The following is a 16,271-nucleotide window of genomic DNA, read 5'->3' as shown; positions in this document are numbered from 1 at the left end:
CGTTCACTCCCCCTGGCGTAGCAGTGGCTACCTCTGGGGTTGGGATAGGAGGAGGAGGAGGAGGAAGAGGAGAAATACAGGAGGAGAAGAGGAGCCCCCTGGCTCTCACAATCATGTGACGACTGAGCTCAATAGCTGAAGGATGGACCTCAGGCTGTGTATTTAGCTATCAGGTCATGAGCTCAAGCGTGTGTACATGTTGCTCCATATATTTGTGTGTACTGTAGGTGTGTGTGGAGCAGAATACATTCATACTTTCCCACTGACAAAAAAGCAACTCAGTTCTCAGGATTCACCTTGGTCTGCTGCAATACAATAGCTCTAACTATCCCTATTCTTTGCAGAAAGTTCCCATTTAGCACTCAAACAAGGCTTCAATATTGTGCAGCCTCAAAAACATCTGTCGGGGACTTGTGTGGCTACACTAATTACAAATATCTGCAGTAATCCGGCGCCGATAAGAGAGTCATTACTCCACCAGACATTTATCACTGTGGGATTGATGACCCATTTCAGAGGCAGCCTTTGTACAGGGAAGTGAAATCGCTGATATCCCTTTTATCCTACATCGCTGCTGAAGCCATCCATTCGTCAGGAGGCAAGCTAGTTAGAATTGTAATTAACAGCTATGGACTTTGGCCCTAATAGAATTTTTGCAGGAAACTGTAGATTGACATAGGAGGAGACGAGGGGGGAGTTTTACTGTGTTTTTCTTTTCTTACTAATTGCCGCTTGGAGTGTCGAGAAGAGCTGCTCTGTGCTCTGTCAAGAAAGTGCCACAGCAGCACTCAGTTTTTCCAAATGCAGAGTTTCTGTACATTTGTAAATATGTAAGCACAGCCATTAAGAGATGTGCCTGCACATGCACACTGCTTCCATGCCACAATCTGTCAAAGACACAAACGCACATTCATAGGTCAAACATAAAATATGCACTTCCCTGCTCGAATACATAAGTTATGGGTTTGGACTTTTTTTTTTATTCTCAAACACACTTTCACAGCTACCCACGCACCTACACAGACACACATACACACATAAACGCATACACAGAGTGGAGCAGCAGATGATCACAGTAGGTAAGGACTAAAGGTCCGGCCACCTGCCGGCCACGTCCCGTCTCTGTAGCGGTAATGAACAGAGACAGCTTGGGGACCGCCCTGCGAGCCTGCCCCCCCCTCCCAGTCTCCCTGCTTCAGGGCAGAGCTAGGGGCCCTGGGGTGACAGGGACGCCAGAGATGTTACAAACACTGACAGGCAGGTCTTACCTGGCCAACCCTCTGTACACACTGGCCCAGCGACACACACCGGAACACGCACATACAGACAGGGACAAATGCGGAGAATAACAAAGACTTGCATGCGCGGGTGCCATATATGTACAGTACGTGCACACTATAATCATTCACATGTGTTCACGTACCTACGCATATGCACAAAATGAAGCACACACCCACACACATACACAATGACCCTGTGCAATTCCTCCAGCACACGGCTGGTGACAGGAGCAGCTGCGGCCGCTATGGCAGACAGATGAAATTTTCATAACTATCTCCTCCAACTTCCATCCTCACCTTCAGGATAATTTATGACCTGCCTGCCAGCCTTGAAGAGACAATATGCTTGATATGAAATGAAGTGTTCCAGCGGTGTAGGTTATAATTAACAGAGAAGGGGAGAAAGATGTGTGTGTATAGAGTGAAGCAGGTGGAGGTGTGTGTAAGAGGGGGGTACCCAGGTGTGGTGTTTGTGGTAGATGAGGTGTAGAAAAAGGGGAAAGGATGGAGCGTGTGGTGTGCATGCATGTATAATGTGCATGTGAGTGTGTTTAAATAGGGCATACATTCCTTCAGTTAATTCCATGATATAGACATTAACGACCCCAACCAAGCACAGAAATGTTCAACCTCTAAGCAGTTGAAAAAAAAAAAATCATACACAAAACATTAAATTAGTGTGCTCATTTAATTACCTCACTTACCACACACATGTACAATATAAGAGAGTAGTCCTAAATTGGTACTGTTTCAACTTATATACAACCAAGAATAAACAGGATTTAAACCAGATAAACTGCAATGACAGTGTTTTTAGTGAGAACATCCTCCACCCACCCAAAATGTGCATGCCTGCCACACATCCTTCCCCACCCAATCATGCTCTATCAGCTCTCTGGGATGTTGGGTTTGACCAGAAAGAATGTCCTGGTTTTCGTGACTACCAGTAAAACAGGCCTAAACCCAAACCCTCTCACTCTCTCCATACCACATTTCCAAACACAAATCTTGTTTCCATATTAAAAAAGGCAGCATTTAATGGGCAACTGTCTGTGCAACAAGTGTGTTTAAATGTCTGTGGGACTTTTAATGACATTTTTAACTCTCTCATTCTCCCTTTCTGTGCCACATTGCATTGCCAAGCTCTTACTGTGAAATGCATAATTATGAAATGACTGTTTCCATTAAAACCTGTGAGCAATTTAATGCTGTTGTGACTCAGTCAAGGATAAGGAGAGAAAATTAACAAAGAGAGAGCGTGATACTGATCCTTGCCAGTTGCAAGTCTTCCATCCCCACACCTAACCGCAAAATGAGAGAAAGCATGTACCTCAGTGGCCAATCACTTACTTGTTTGGGAACAATGCAAGATGGAAGTAAGTGCATATTTACACGGGTAGAACTTGTTTGTACAGTGAATAGAAAGCAAAGAAATGGCATCACCGGGCATCGTATTCAAGGTACATTCAGGATACATACTCTGAAGTAGTTTCCAGCCGGGGAGCTAACTAGGATCAGAGTACAACTGCTAGGGAATGAGCAGCTGCGATGTTCTGCTGAGGTCAGGGCATGTCATGCATAACTGACTGATTGCTAAACAGGGGCGGGTGTATGAGAGAAGAATTCATAATTTACAATCAAGTACACACAAATACACACCTCACAAACACAAAGCCCACAGGCGATCTCGCGGCATGCATGTAACTGGTCTATGGGACCACACAGACATGTTTTAGATAAAGACAGACAAATTAGACGACAGCGTCTTAGGCTAACCACTGCGCCTGCACTAATTACAGGCTGGCCGGCGATGAAAGAGACAGATGACATGTACTTATTTGTTTTCCCCTCCAGTTCCCTGAACCAAGTAAACACAGCAATACCGATGTCGGCAAAAGGAGGTGGTACAGAGAAAAACACACAGATAAAGAACAGGGTTTTGAGATGAGAGTTCCAACCGCCACACACAGGTGTTTGCCCATCACTTCAGCAATCAAACCCCTGAGGTAAAGAGAAACAATGGTGCAGCCAGCAAAACCTTTTGCTGACAACCCCTGCAAATGAGATTGGACTGAGCCTGCCCTGTCTTTTTTTCTTGCAAACCTGAACGCGGATGTGGGGGTGATGTAGAGGCAAATTTGGGGCTGCTGCCTGGGAGATCTGATTAACCTGTCACCTCGGGTTGAAACTGACACCACACAGGCCTGCTTGACAAAGTGCCCAGACCGACCTGCCGGCAACCAGAACTTTGGTTAATGTAGCCAGCCCAAACTTGCTATTTAAACCTACTTAGTAACAGCTTGTAACCACCTTCTCTTAAATGTACCGCACAAAGCCATCCACGTATTAATCAGCCGGATTCCTCACAAAGAAAGAAAAGAAAGTCATGGAAGGACACATTGCCTGCATTCAAAACATTTCAGAAACTCCACCCAATCACTTGCCAATGATAGCTGACCTGATGGTGGCTTAGCTACAGGTCTATAAGAACTTGTGCTCAGAAAAGCCTTGAGTGTTTAAAGAGAGCGAATTGTATATGATAATCCCTGCAGTATGGTGTCTCCATTTCTAGGGCTTTAAGGAGGTTATTGGCCACATTAGACAAGGCTGTGGTCTGTCCATCTTTATTGTGGAGACGACATTGACAATCTTGCCAGCTCCCATCTGGGACAGGGGACCTCCATTGTCTCCTAACTCCCTGTCCCACCCCTTTGCAGGAATTGGGGCGGGGTCTGTCAGGGACAACACAAAAGAAATGTCACCACTCCTGGAATGAAGTGCCTGCCAACGAAGGTCTCTCTCCTCCTTTTTCTCTGTCTCTATGCATCTCCGCAGGGGTGCAACTGGTAGCTGACATCACTGGTGGGGTCATCCCCGGCTGGGCACAGCTTCAACCTCGGCTCTCTGGCCCCTGCTGGCCCCCGGTGACCCTTGGTTTTACTGACAGACTGGGCCTATTGTGTAGCAGTGCCCTGTCCAGGTGAGGACAAGAGAGGATGACAATGGCAGGAAACATAAAGCCAACGGAGGCTGGGAGACGGCCCTACAGGTCATGGGTCAGGCCGGACAGCTGAGTGATGAGTGCAGCTGTGGACACGTGGACCTCCTTCTCTGTCCTTTGGGTCTGCTTGCCATGTCATCTGATGTTGCCTTTGTCTTGGGATAAAGACCTCACTAACTCCCAACAAGATGGAGAAGAGTAATAAACACAGATGACAGATGTACTACGCCACAGATTCAGAGTGTACAGCGATTATAGTGACACCCTAACCAGTACGGTGTGGGTCAACTCCTTGTCTTCTCAAAGGGTGATTGAAATGGAATTAGATAATAAACAGACTAAAAAATCTAAGGTTGAAAAGTTCAAAATAAACACAAATGTTAATGGAAATAAAATGAACTTGCATTCTTTTAAAACATGGCTTGGATATACCTTGCAAATAGAGAGAGAAAAAGTGTTTCTATACATGTATTTGTATCGTCAATTACCACGTACAATGTCTCAATGGGATACAGATGGATATGACACATGTCTATCCCTGGCTGCCACTGCTGCAGAATTTGCCACCTCTCTCATGTCACTTGGTACAAACCCAAAATACTGCAAAATTGCAGCAGTTTAGCTCTTTTTATTAAAAAAAAAAAAAAACTTCTTTGTGCTTGCAATCTTTTATCCCCTCTCTAAACTGAGGAAGAGCAGAAGGACTACTTTAAGACTTGTTAAGTATTACCACCCAAACTGCACCGATGCACACATCCTGAGCTGCCCAACTGTTTCCGATGCCAAAGGTCAATAGCTGCCTACTCTCCTACCGGCCCACACTGAGAGATGGGAGGACAGGGTTTGCCAAGTCATGCACAAACCCTGCTTTGGGTCATAAACACCTCCGCCTGTCTCCCCTGTTCTTTTCTCCTACACAGAGGTGAGTTGGGTTTGCACTCTGTTAATCTTTCACTACAGGCCTGCTTGCTTTTACACCAGCCCGCTTGAGAACAGAGGAGGGGAATGAAAGAAGGGTAGTAAAGGACGGGAGTGGATAAAAGAGGAGGAAGAAAAAGCCATAGAGAGGGCCAGATGGGCACCTTCACAGTCCATTTATCAAACCCAATGTGGCCCTCCCCTCCCCTCCCCGTTGCTCTCATGTCCTAAACCCCCATGTAATTCTGTAATGATTTTCATTATCATATAATGACCTTACAAAGCCTACAGCAGTTTGCATGGTCAGTACAAAACTCGCAGCTGTTCCCTTCGAGCTGTTTGCTCGCCGGCTGTGACAAAGCTTTTTTTCAGTTTTTTTCTGTTGGTCAGAGCAGTGACCTCTAGGCACGGGAAGGTCACTGGATGAGGTGACCTCATCCAGTGAGGTGACAGTGTGGTGACCTCATCCAGAAGGTTCAAAGTTAGCCATACTGTAATCACACAGATTAACATAGCATCACATCGAGTGTCCACTGTTATGCGTTGAAATATAACGCTATTGAAAAACAAAACCATGGAATATTGTGGGTTTTTAGGTACTTCCAGTATTATTATTACTATCCAGTATACTAACAGTAAATACTTCTTTATTCATCTATGTGTAGCTGTGAAACAAGATCTATGCATTTTCAAAACCTAATAATTCCAGTACCAAGTGTTTTGAATCTCTGGTGCCACTGAGATGTGTCATTTCCTATCCAAATAAGCCTGTTCCCTGAAGGTTTTTTTCTTGCTCTTCAATCTGTACTTTCTGTGTGGCAAACTCAACTGCTCTCCTATAGTACACAGTCACCCACCCACATAATAATCCATCGGTTTCCAGGGCGCCCGCGGGGCATTTACCAAAGGGACACCGAGGGCAGCATCTATCAAAGAATTCACCATGTGCATCAAGAAAACCCAGTAACCAGAAAAGCTCATAAGAATAAAAAAGCTCTCATAACTTTGTTGGCTCAGAGTGAATGAATGGACTGCTTCTGCTAGCGGGGCAAGCCCAAGCATCACTCACTCTGAGTGCCTATAAGTCACTTGTGAAGAGCCACTGGTCACCAGGTCCAATTTCTCTTTCTTTGCTTCATGGTAGTGCTAAAAATGCCCTGGAGGCAGAAAATGGGGAGCGAGCAGGACCACGTTCCAGTGCACAGACTGCTGCTTTAACTGGTGTTTAAGAAACAAAAGTCACAGAGAAACTTAATCAATCAGAGCTGGTTGTTTATGTTTATGTGCCTCTAGCAAGAGTCATCAATCATGCTTTTTTCCATCCTTTTGCAAGCATTATGCACTGAATAGAAATCATGGAGACAAAAGGCAGTATTATGATAAAAGCCTGCCTGTTGCATATTGTGTGGAAAACCTAATTAGGACACCCGATATAATAAAAAAAGCAGCAAAAAGAATCAGCAAATTAATTTCAAAAGTCCTATTTTAGTGAGTGCTTTTATGAAAATAAATGAAGGTTTAAATACATCCGACTGAAGTGAACAAAATTGCCTCTCTGTGAGTCTGATCCTATAATATACTTTATCTTTAATTCAAAACAATGACTTTGCTTCTTAGTAGGAGTAGTAAGTAAAGAAGTATTTTTTTCAAGCAAAGCTATCCTTAAGTCTCCTAATCCAAGAATCTTTAATCAGTACCAGTACGTCCCACTTAACATTGCACATAGCCATGTGTTTAGTTTTGTGTAAATGAGATCTGTTGACAGCCACTTGACAGGATGACCTCTGGCATTTTTGTAAGTGGGGGCAGTGGGGGTTAGGGATAGACATTTAATGTGTGTAAAGAGGAGAGGAGGTATCAGGAGCAGCTGGAGTTCAAACATATTGTGTGGGACGCTTGCCCTCCTCCAAAACTAATCTAATCAGTCTCTCACTGCTGATAAAGCAAACGTCTGCCCCGCTGACAAGGACAGAGCATTTCCTGTCCTGGTCTGTGATACTGGTTGTCAGGATCTTAGGGTGGGCTGAGCTAAGACTACGGGTTAGACATGGATATAAGGTGGTAACATTGCATTGTGGGTGGTGGGGGGAAACAGGATGGTGGGGGACAGCGTTGATGTTAGGTCTGGGTGTGTGTGTGTGTGTGTGTGTGTGTGTGTGTGGGGGGGGGGGGGGGGGTATGGTTTCTAGCTTTCAGCACCTGCAGCTGGAATGCACTATCAGAGCACGCCCTACATCAGAGTTGTGAGGTGCTGGGCGTCGACACAGCAATGCTAGGTGTGTGGAAACAGCCTGTTTACAAGGCTCATCTGGATGGGGCATAGCTAAGGGTCAAGTAAGGGGGACAACTCAAAACAGAGGGGCGCCATGGAAAGATGAGGGCAGCAACACTGCAGGAAGTTGAGATATATCTTTCAAGAAAAAAAAATGTTGCTTTCAGAAATTTCTAGTCTGTGGATTCTGCCCCTGGCACTTGTTTTCTTCAGGCTCTGGATCATGTCTGGTCCAAAGTGTGTGAGTGTTTGTGGGTGTGTGACACTGAGGTCAAATCTGTTGATAGAGACAATAAGCATTGAAACATATGTGAATGCAGATCTGGTGTATACATGCATGTCAGTGTTGGTGTGTGTCCTTGCTAGTGCTGAGGCGGCGAGCGACTGAGAGAATGAACAGCTAAAATAACACTGTGTGTGTGTGTGTGTGTTTGTGTGTGTATATGTACGTGTGTGTGTGTGTGTGTGTGTTTGTGTGTGTGTGAGGCCCTTCTTTATCTGAATGAATGGCCAGTGTTCTAATCCGTGAGCTCTCTGACCTTATCTGGAAGGAAGGAAGTAACTGGGCTTATCCAAGACACACGTGTCGTTGTGATAGCTGTGATAGCTGCCAGGACCAAGGAGCACAAACAAACACCAACTACACTGCTGCATTTCTGTGGAATTCACTCTGTCCGTCCGTACTGTGCCCAAGCACGTTTCACAGCTAAAGTCTTGTTCGTTTGACCAGTGTGAGTGCAACCGCGCGGCCCGTTTGGGAGAGGTGGGCTTTTGTAAAGCACATTTGCACATGTACGAGCATGAGCGTGCTCACGTGTCAATGCACACTGAGTCCAAGCAGAGCTATGGTGATGATTCATGATCATTTTTGCTTGGTCACAATTATTAACCCTGCTGTTTAAGTGAGGCAAACAAATTAACTGGTCCTGCTTGCTATCATTCAACATGTCAATAGCTCTGGTCCTTCAGAGCGAAAAGAGCCCCCACTTGGTTGTAACCTCTCCTTTAGTGTTGGTTGCGTCTCATTTTCCTGAAGGGGGTTTCATTAGATGTTTGCCTCCGTTTTTATTTTTAAATTCCCGAGATTTCCAGATTTTCAGGAATCAAGGTAGATAAATAGAAACATACAAAATTATTGAGCAGTGCACTGAAAAATGTATGAGTACAAAGCATCAACCTCCTGAAAAATGCAAAAAAATTAGGTCAAGTTTCTCGAATAGCCACTTGAGACTGGCTCCAAAACCTAGTCTATCCACATAGACCCACAGGTTTAAACGCTCAACTTTACAGCAGAAATAAACATTTTTACAGCCTGGAACAAAAACAGTTTTGGTCTGAATGGCTGTGACCGGTTGATTTACATTGTAGAGACATGTGAAATCGTAAGACTTTGACTGGTTGTCATTTCCAGCCCTAACTGTAACACGGAGGTCCACCTGTCTGACATTTCAGCTGATTATTTGATGTAGTGTGATGCTTTGCTAGCTGACATCTGGTCAGACTGAGTAGTTTTTGGTGATGTAATTTCTGTGGTACAGTGGGTAAATTAAATCTACAGCTTAACGTGAGTTAAAGCGTTGTTATTAATGACATATGAAAGCATTATTTTAGTTGAATGAGATGAGAGTATATCCAGTGGCGCATTTAGCCCTGACAAAACTTGACAAAATGTTTATTTAATCTGACACAGTGTTGTGTTACACACCCTACTGTGTAAGCAAACGCACTTCTTTTTTAATACCGTGTATTATATACACATTGCTGCTGATTGCTGACACACCCACCAAATGAGAGATATGAATCAAAGCCAGTTACAGGCCGTTTCCCACTGTTTCAAGGAAAAAATGTTGTCGCTGTTGCTCCTCATCCCCATTTATAAAGAAAGACAAATATTAGGTCTACATCTAATTTCCTTGTTTATGACAGTAGTACAGAATTTTTACCTAAGTCACCCGTTTAAATATATTATATATTAAGGCTTTAAATTATGCACAATTAAGCACATAGTAACTGAGGTGGTTGGCATCACGGGTGGCTTGCAAAAAAAATGGTCATCCAACTTGAGATTTTAAATTTTAAGCAAAGCTCACTTCCAAAATTAGTTTGGAATGACTTTTGTTATTGTGTGATGGTGTTTCCATTGTGAATATCAGACAGTGCTCATGCTTCATAGAGTGTCCTACTTGTGTTACACTTCAGGTATGTATTTCTCGAGGAGTTTGTGGTACAATAAAGTTAATAAAGTTACCTGTCTCTCCATGTCTGTCTTTGCTGGTGTCTGTCTGTCAAGGAAGACAACAGGGTTTCTGCCATCTCCCTCCTTCCCTCTCCTTCCTGGCCCTCCTTCTCCACTGTATCCAGGAAGAGCATAGTCTGAAAAATAGAAGCAGACGTAGAAAAAAAGCTGCATCAAGTATATGAAAAGTTGTGTGAATGATTGTATGACAAACACTGGAAAAACTCGACTCCATTTCATTATAACTTCCATTTTCAAAAGAAAATGTCATTGTTTTTTTACCACACACTGCATCCTTGGTTAAGACATCTATTTGGACCCATTAAATGTTCCCCTAAATATAAAACTACATTGAATCAAGTAGAAAGACTACCTGCCTGCAATTCCCTCCAGCCTTTATCCTGAGTTTAGAAATGACACAGCTCTGAGCCAAGACTCCATTATAACATCCCTGGGACGGCGACATACAGTAAGTCTAGTATAAAGTCAGTTTCACATCAGAGGATGGGCAAATTACACCCAATATTAGAGGGTGAGTCAATTAATCACGTCCTGCACAGCACAGTGTAATGTGTGAGTATCCCCCTGTTGAACATGAATTACAGGCCGGCTTAAAGTGTGACGTGGCACATCAGTGCTAATCTGAGACATCCTGGCAAACCTTCGCCTCCAAGTCCTCCGCAGCCTCTAAGCTGGTTGAGAGGAAGTCAAATGAAAAAGGATCTGGCAGCCCAAATTAAATGCAGTGCTGTCAGCCACACTCAAATCCCTCTTTCTGCCTCTTCTTCTCTACCCTTCACAGACTCTCTCCCTCTCTGAATATCCTTAAATGCCCCCCCACCCCCTTCTCCCTGCCTCTGAGAAGTGATGGATCTGTAACTCTGACTGACTCTGACGCCTTGTTAAGAACAGTCTCTTCCTGTCACATCCACCAGTAAAGCACGTTCATTTCTTCCCATTAACAGTCACTCGCCTCCCCAGTCATCCAACCCTCTTTTCAAAAAACCCACAATGTAAGGGGAAGCTTCATTTCTTCTCCTCTCCCTCGTTTTTAATCCCTTTCTGACAATCCACCTGTCTCTCTCCATTCATGTGAAGATAGGTTTGATTGTCTGTGTGTGTGGTTCCAAGGCAAAGGAGTGTGATTTGCAGCAGAGTAATATGCTTACTTCCTCCACACCACACGGGACAGGTGTCAAAACATGTGGCGGTGTGTGACTGATTACACCTGACTCAGAGGAGACACCAAAGATTACGGTGACCAAGAGGAAGCAGGGCCTGATCTACTCCCTATGGAAACTGTACCTTTTGGTTTAGATCAAATCCTGTCCTCCCAGGATGAGTGTCAGGCTAAGAAAGTGCCAGAAAGTGCATTCAGCCTGTATCACCATCTGAGCTAGTACACATCACATTGCCATGCTGGCCGTGTAGCACACTTTGAGTGTCTCAAGCACAGCACTGATGAGCAAGTGATTGGTAGTTGATCTGAAACTTGCTCTGACATGCTTCTGAGCTTGCTTCAGCTGGCGAAGGAACAGAATGAGAAGCAAGAAAGGAAAGACAGCGCAGTCCAGTGACCATTTTCTAATTATGCTCAATCAAAATATAAAGTACATTGTGTTTGTACATCAGCGCCGTTCTGTGTATCACAGCCAATAAATTGACGGTCACATTTTTTTCCCAACTCAATGATCATGATGATAAAGGTCCCCAAAGTAGACACATTGTGGTCTGCTCACCTCTTCCATTAAACATGTTAAAGATGCCGACAACGTCTGCTTTGGGAGCATGTGTGTACATTCGTGAGTGTGTTTGTCTTTTTATGTTTGTTCTTGGCAAATGTAGTTTTTGTGAGTATAGGTGTGCCTTCTGATAATGTGAATGTGCGTTACCAAGCCTCCCACTAATGAAATGCGTGTGTTTGCGTTCAAGAGTGTGTCTGCGTATGATCCTGTGTTTAGAAGATCCTGTGCTGAGAGAGGCCTTCAGGTTTAGCCACAGGGTGATCCCTGGGCCATTTAGACACCCCACTGGTTGTTTACTGGTCGAGCCCAGCCTCAGTCAGCCACGGAAAGACCACAGCCTTTTATCTCTGGGCCTGTGTTAGCACTAATAAGCCCCCTTTTTTTTCTATTTACCTCATGATGACAGTAGCTATCCTCAGCCTCCCCCTCTCCCAGCCTGATGCTGACCACAGATGTCCCCCTGACCCTGGCCGCATCCCGAGGTGAACAAGAGGACAGGAGGACCTGGGTACCTCCATCCCTGGTCCCCAGACCCCAAACTCAACCCTGTCTGTTTTACTACACATAGGCATAAACATTTCCGGCCCTGTGCAGAAGCAGGCTTGGTAAACAAACATGCAGCCAGGCAGAGTTGATATTTTGGTTGGTGGGGAGCTGGAGTGATGATAGCGTTCCAAGCCAAGGCTGGCTGGAGGGCAGCCTGCGGCGGCTCACTAACACCTTGAGCCAGGACTGTATCTTAACACCAACAAGCATCTGTCTATTCCATCACATAACAACATGTCACTCATTCTACACAGGATTGTAGAATGGGAAGATTGTTTGTTGCTGCACGCACTGCAATATGGTGTACAACCCAAAACTTCACAGAATAGCTGTCACAAGTCACGTAATAGCTCAAAGGTAGTAGCATTAAAAAAAGATGCATGCAGAACTGAAGGTTTACACTCCATAAAAGAGAGCTACTAGCTGGACACCAGAGTGTCAGAGAAACTGTTAACACCCCATGAAATGTCTTAGCTGACTTTAGACCAGGACTTTCAGGGGACCCAGAGCACCCTTAAGCTCATTGGCACGCTCTTACATAGGAAATCATTTTATGTCTGCAGGCCACAAACGTTTCAAAATCGCCAAATTTACCTCCCTTTTAAACTATTTAAGAGACGTGGTTGAATTCTATTCCAGAGTAGACCCTCCATACCTAAAAAGGCAGGTTGTAAAAAAATTCACCAGCAAAACCAAACTTTCCTCATGTTTCGGCTGGTGTTAATTAGCCACCATGGTGCCTCCCTGCCTAAGTGCACTTATGTCTGTCAGACCAGCAACCTCCAGTCCTGTCTCCCTGCCACTACCACGTATAAGAGGCAAAGTAGCAGGCCACTAGACCTGTCAGGCTCGCCATGTGCCAACTTGTCTGTGTGCCCATACAGTATGGAGGCAGGCATGGCCCTAACTAATAATCCATCCTCCTGTTTATGACTGTTGAGCCACCACCATGGGCTTTAACGCATAGCGATGGCATGGATCAACACAGAATCAGTTCTATATAAAAAAGCTACTGCATTAAGGTGACAATCTAATCAAGATTGACTACTTTGACTTACTCTACAAAGAGTGAGATGTGTTTTGGTAAATACTAGGATCCATCTCTGTCTTTTTTTAGAATCTCTATTATGGCAAATTTATCCTCTATGTATCAGCAATATGAGAATGTGGTCATGTGATTTCAAAGTGGGTAATTTTTCTGTTTTATTAATTTATTAATTTGAGATGTTTCTGATTTCCTGATTGACCATTTTATCATTCCTGATCCGGATGATAACGAGTACCAAACTGATATCAGTCATCAACTACCACTATATCATACAATATATTGTGATGTAGTGCTAGTTGATGAAGTACTGTAGGTGAATTAGTGGGTAGGTTACCTACGAGGAAGTGGATATAATCTTCTATATAGCAATGGCTTTTCAGCTGATAGGTGGGTATACTGTAAAACTTATATATTTGTCAGTACTTGCTAAAATAAAGTTTGTTAAGTGCCTTGTTGCAGTGGTATAGCCACATCAGATAAAAAATGTAAAAAATAACAGTATTTCAGAATAAATCAAGAATTAATTTATATATATATATATATATATATACATATGTAAATGGGACAGTGTGTCCAAACTACTGAATAGTACTAAATATACATATTGATCTACACGAGAAAAGCTGGACAGGGCTGTAGACGAGCATCAACCCAGCAGCAGGACTGGTATCCGCTTCTTTGTGAGAAGAGGAACAGGAGGAGCACTGCCAGGGCCCTACAAAAGGACCTCCAGCAGGCTGCTGGTGTGCATACTTCTGACCACACTGTCAGAAACAGACTCCATGAAGGTGGCATGAGGGCCCGACATCCTCTAGTGGGACCTGTGCTCACAGCCCAGCACCATGCAGTCCATTGACATTCGAAAGAGAATTCCGGAATTGGCAGGTCGACCATTGGCACCCCGTTCTCTTCACAGATGAGAGCAGGTTCTGACTGAGCACACGCGACAGGCGTGACAGAGTCTGAAGATGCCGTGGTGAACATTATTCTTCCTCTTACATCATCAAGGATGACTGGTTTGGCGGTGGGTCAGTGATAGTCATAGCCAACGGTACCCTGACTGCTGTTAGGTACTGGTATGAAATCCTCAGAGCGATTGTCACACCTTATGCTGTGGCAGTGGGCCCTCGGTTCCTCCTTGTGCAGGACAATGCCCGGCCTTGTGTGACCAGAGTGCATAGGCAGATCCTTAGTGACGAAGGCATTGATGCCATTGACTGGCCCTCTCTTTCCCCTGACCCATTTCCGATTCAGCACCTATGGGACGTTACGTATGGGTGCATCCGATGCCGCCAAGTACCACCACAGACTGTCCAGGAGCTCATTGATGCCCGGATCCAGGTCTGGGAGGAGATCCCCCAGGACACCATCTGCCGATCATCATCAGACGTTGTTGGTTGTAGTCTATACGGGCACACGGGGTCATACACACTACTGAAAGAAAAACTGAAAGAATGCCATAGGACTTGTTTTTTTATCTAGTTATGACAGTCATAATTTAAAAAAGAATAAATAACAATTCATTAAAAAAACTATCCACAATTTAGTAAAATAAAGGACATTAACAATTTAAAATAGTAAAGTAACAGTATAAAACAGTAGTGCAACAGCAACTGAAATTGGCAAAACTAGCCCTATAAAGGGTAGGGCTAGTAACTAAAACCTTACTGTACATATTGCCTTTTTACTGGTGGGATTTTCCAGTACAAAATATAGGCAAATTGCTAATATTTTACTATCATATTATATTAGATTGTGTTATATTATATTTTGACTAAAGTTACACTCTCCCCTATGAGACCGTATCAGAAGTCGTTTTTTCTTTGCCGTGGCAGCACAGTGCAACTTGCTATATAGGCTGCGGTTTTAGAGCGGAAAAGAAGAATTGATTGTTTTTTTAACCAACAAACTAGGCTTAGGGGATTATTATATAATCTTGTCATATAATAATATTCAACATGATATTGGTTGGCCACAATAATAATCTTCACATGTCCACGATAACAGAATTATATTCAATTATGAAACGGCTTTTATGAACTGTGCACTATATTCAGTCTCTCCCCATATTGTCACTCTGCAGCCATGACCCCATGAATGAGTCTGTGCTTAGTTCATATTGTCTGTAATAACTGCAGGACAGACTAGTGTCTCTTGTCTTAAGTTAAAGTCAGTTGAACAGGCGAAATGCGGATATTGTATCGGTAGCCTACTGGTTACAAACAAGCTCGGTAGTGAACGACAAGCTAACATGCTGATGGATTTCTGGCTGAGCTAAACCAGAGAATATTCTGTTAAAATAGATTGGTGATGCTGTTTTGCCCCAGCTGTTCGCCATGAAGTATGTACATTAATGTAACGCCAGTGCCCGGTGGGTTTACAGTGAAGTGAATTGCTCTGGACTCCGTTAGCCAGCCGCTATATGAACATTAGCTAATGCTTCATCCACACACTCTTGTCACACTGAAGGAAAGCACATTGCTATTCCATGAAGAGTGACAACTTTGTTTGCCTCATTTGCTGTTACCAGTGAGCATTAAAGCATGGTGGCTCAGCTTGCTCACAAGATAATTAGTTAGTTAGCTTGTCTGATAAACAGTTAATTCACCAACTGACCAAAGGTATTGGTTGTAGACAGAATGTAGATCTGTGTTATCCTCATTACATACATCAATGCTGATCAATGAATGGCTTGATCTGTCTTATTGATCTCAGCATATAATCCTGTAAAATAGCACTTATGTTGTGGCCTCTTATGGTTATTGCAATATGCGTCTTAAGTCAATAGGTATTTATATGTATGTGCGTCTCTCTCTTAAGCTTATTCTTGGACAATAATACAGTTGCCCTTTTTAAAGCAATATTGTAATATTGGAATTCAATATCACCCAGCCCTACACGAAACTACTTTGAAATAGATTTTTTGTGTGAGTGTCTAAATTGACTTAATGGTATCGGAACAACTCCATTGATAATTACCAGAAAGTGGCTAAACTTTTCATCAGGTCACCCAGACGCTGTTTTAGAGCTCTGCTGGTTTTCATTTTAGTTGTCCGCTAAATGACAGATTCACACCAGGGAATGATTTTGGGTAATACAATACCCTGGACAAATAACCACGTTTTCAACCATGCCAACATAACATATGTAAATGGAATTACCTTTTCTAACACTCCTGTTGTCAGTTCTGCCTTTTACTGCCATTCCTCCCGAACCTAAATTTCT

At 43.6% G+C, this 16,271-nt stretch overlaps 1 protein-coding gene across 1 annotated transcript in view; it reads right to left on the bottom strand.

Annotated features, from left to right (window-relative positions):
- Positions 1-16,271, bottom strand: part of fto (FTO alpha-ketoglutarate dependent dioxygenase) — a 130,044-nt gene that overhangs the window by 61,730 nt on the left and 52,043 nt on the right. The window contains exon 8 of the mRNA XM_083921028.1: positions 9,720-9,844. Coding sequence (XP_083777154.1) covers positions 9,720-9,844 — 125 coding nt within the window. The remainder of the gene's footprint in view (positions 1-9,719; positions 9,845-16,271) is intronic.

The sequence above is a fragment of the Echiichthys vipera genome (genome assembly GCF_963691815.1).
Source record: "Echiichthys vipera genome assembly, chromosome: 1".
NCBI classification, from domain to species: Eukaryota; Metazoa; Chordata; class Actinopteri; order Perciformes; family Trachinidae; genus Echiichthys; species Echiichthys vipera.
Note: the sequence above shows the minus strand (reverse complement) of the source record. Positions and strands in the feature narration are given on the sequence as shown.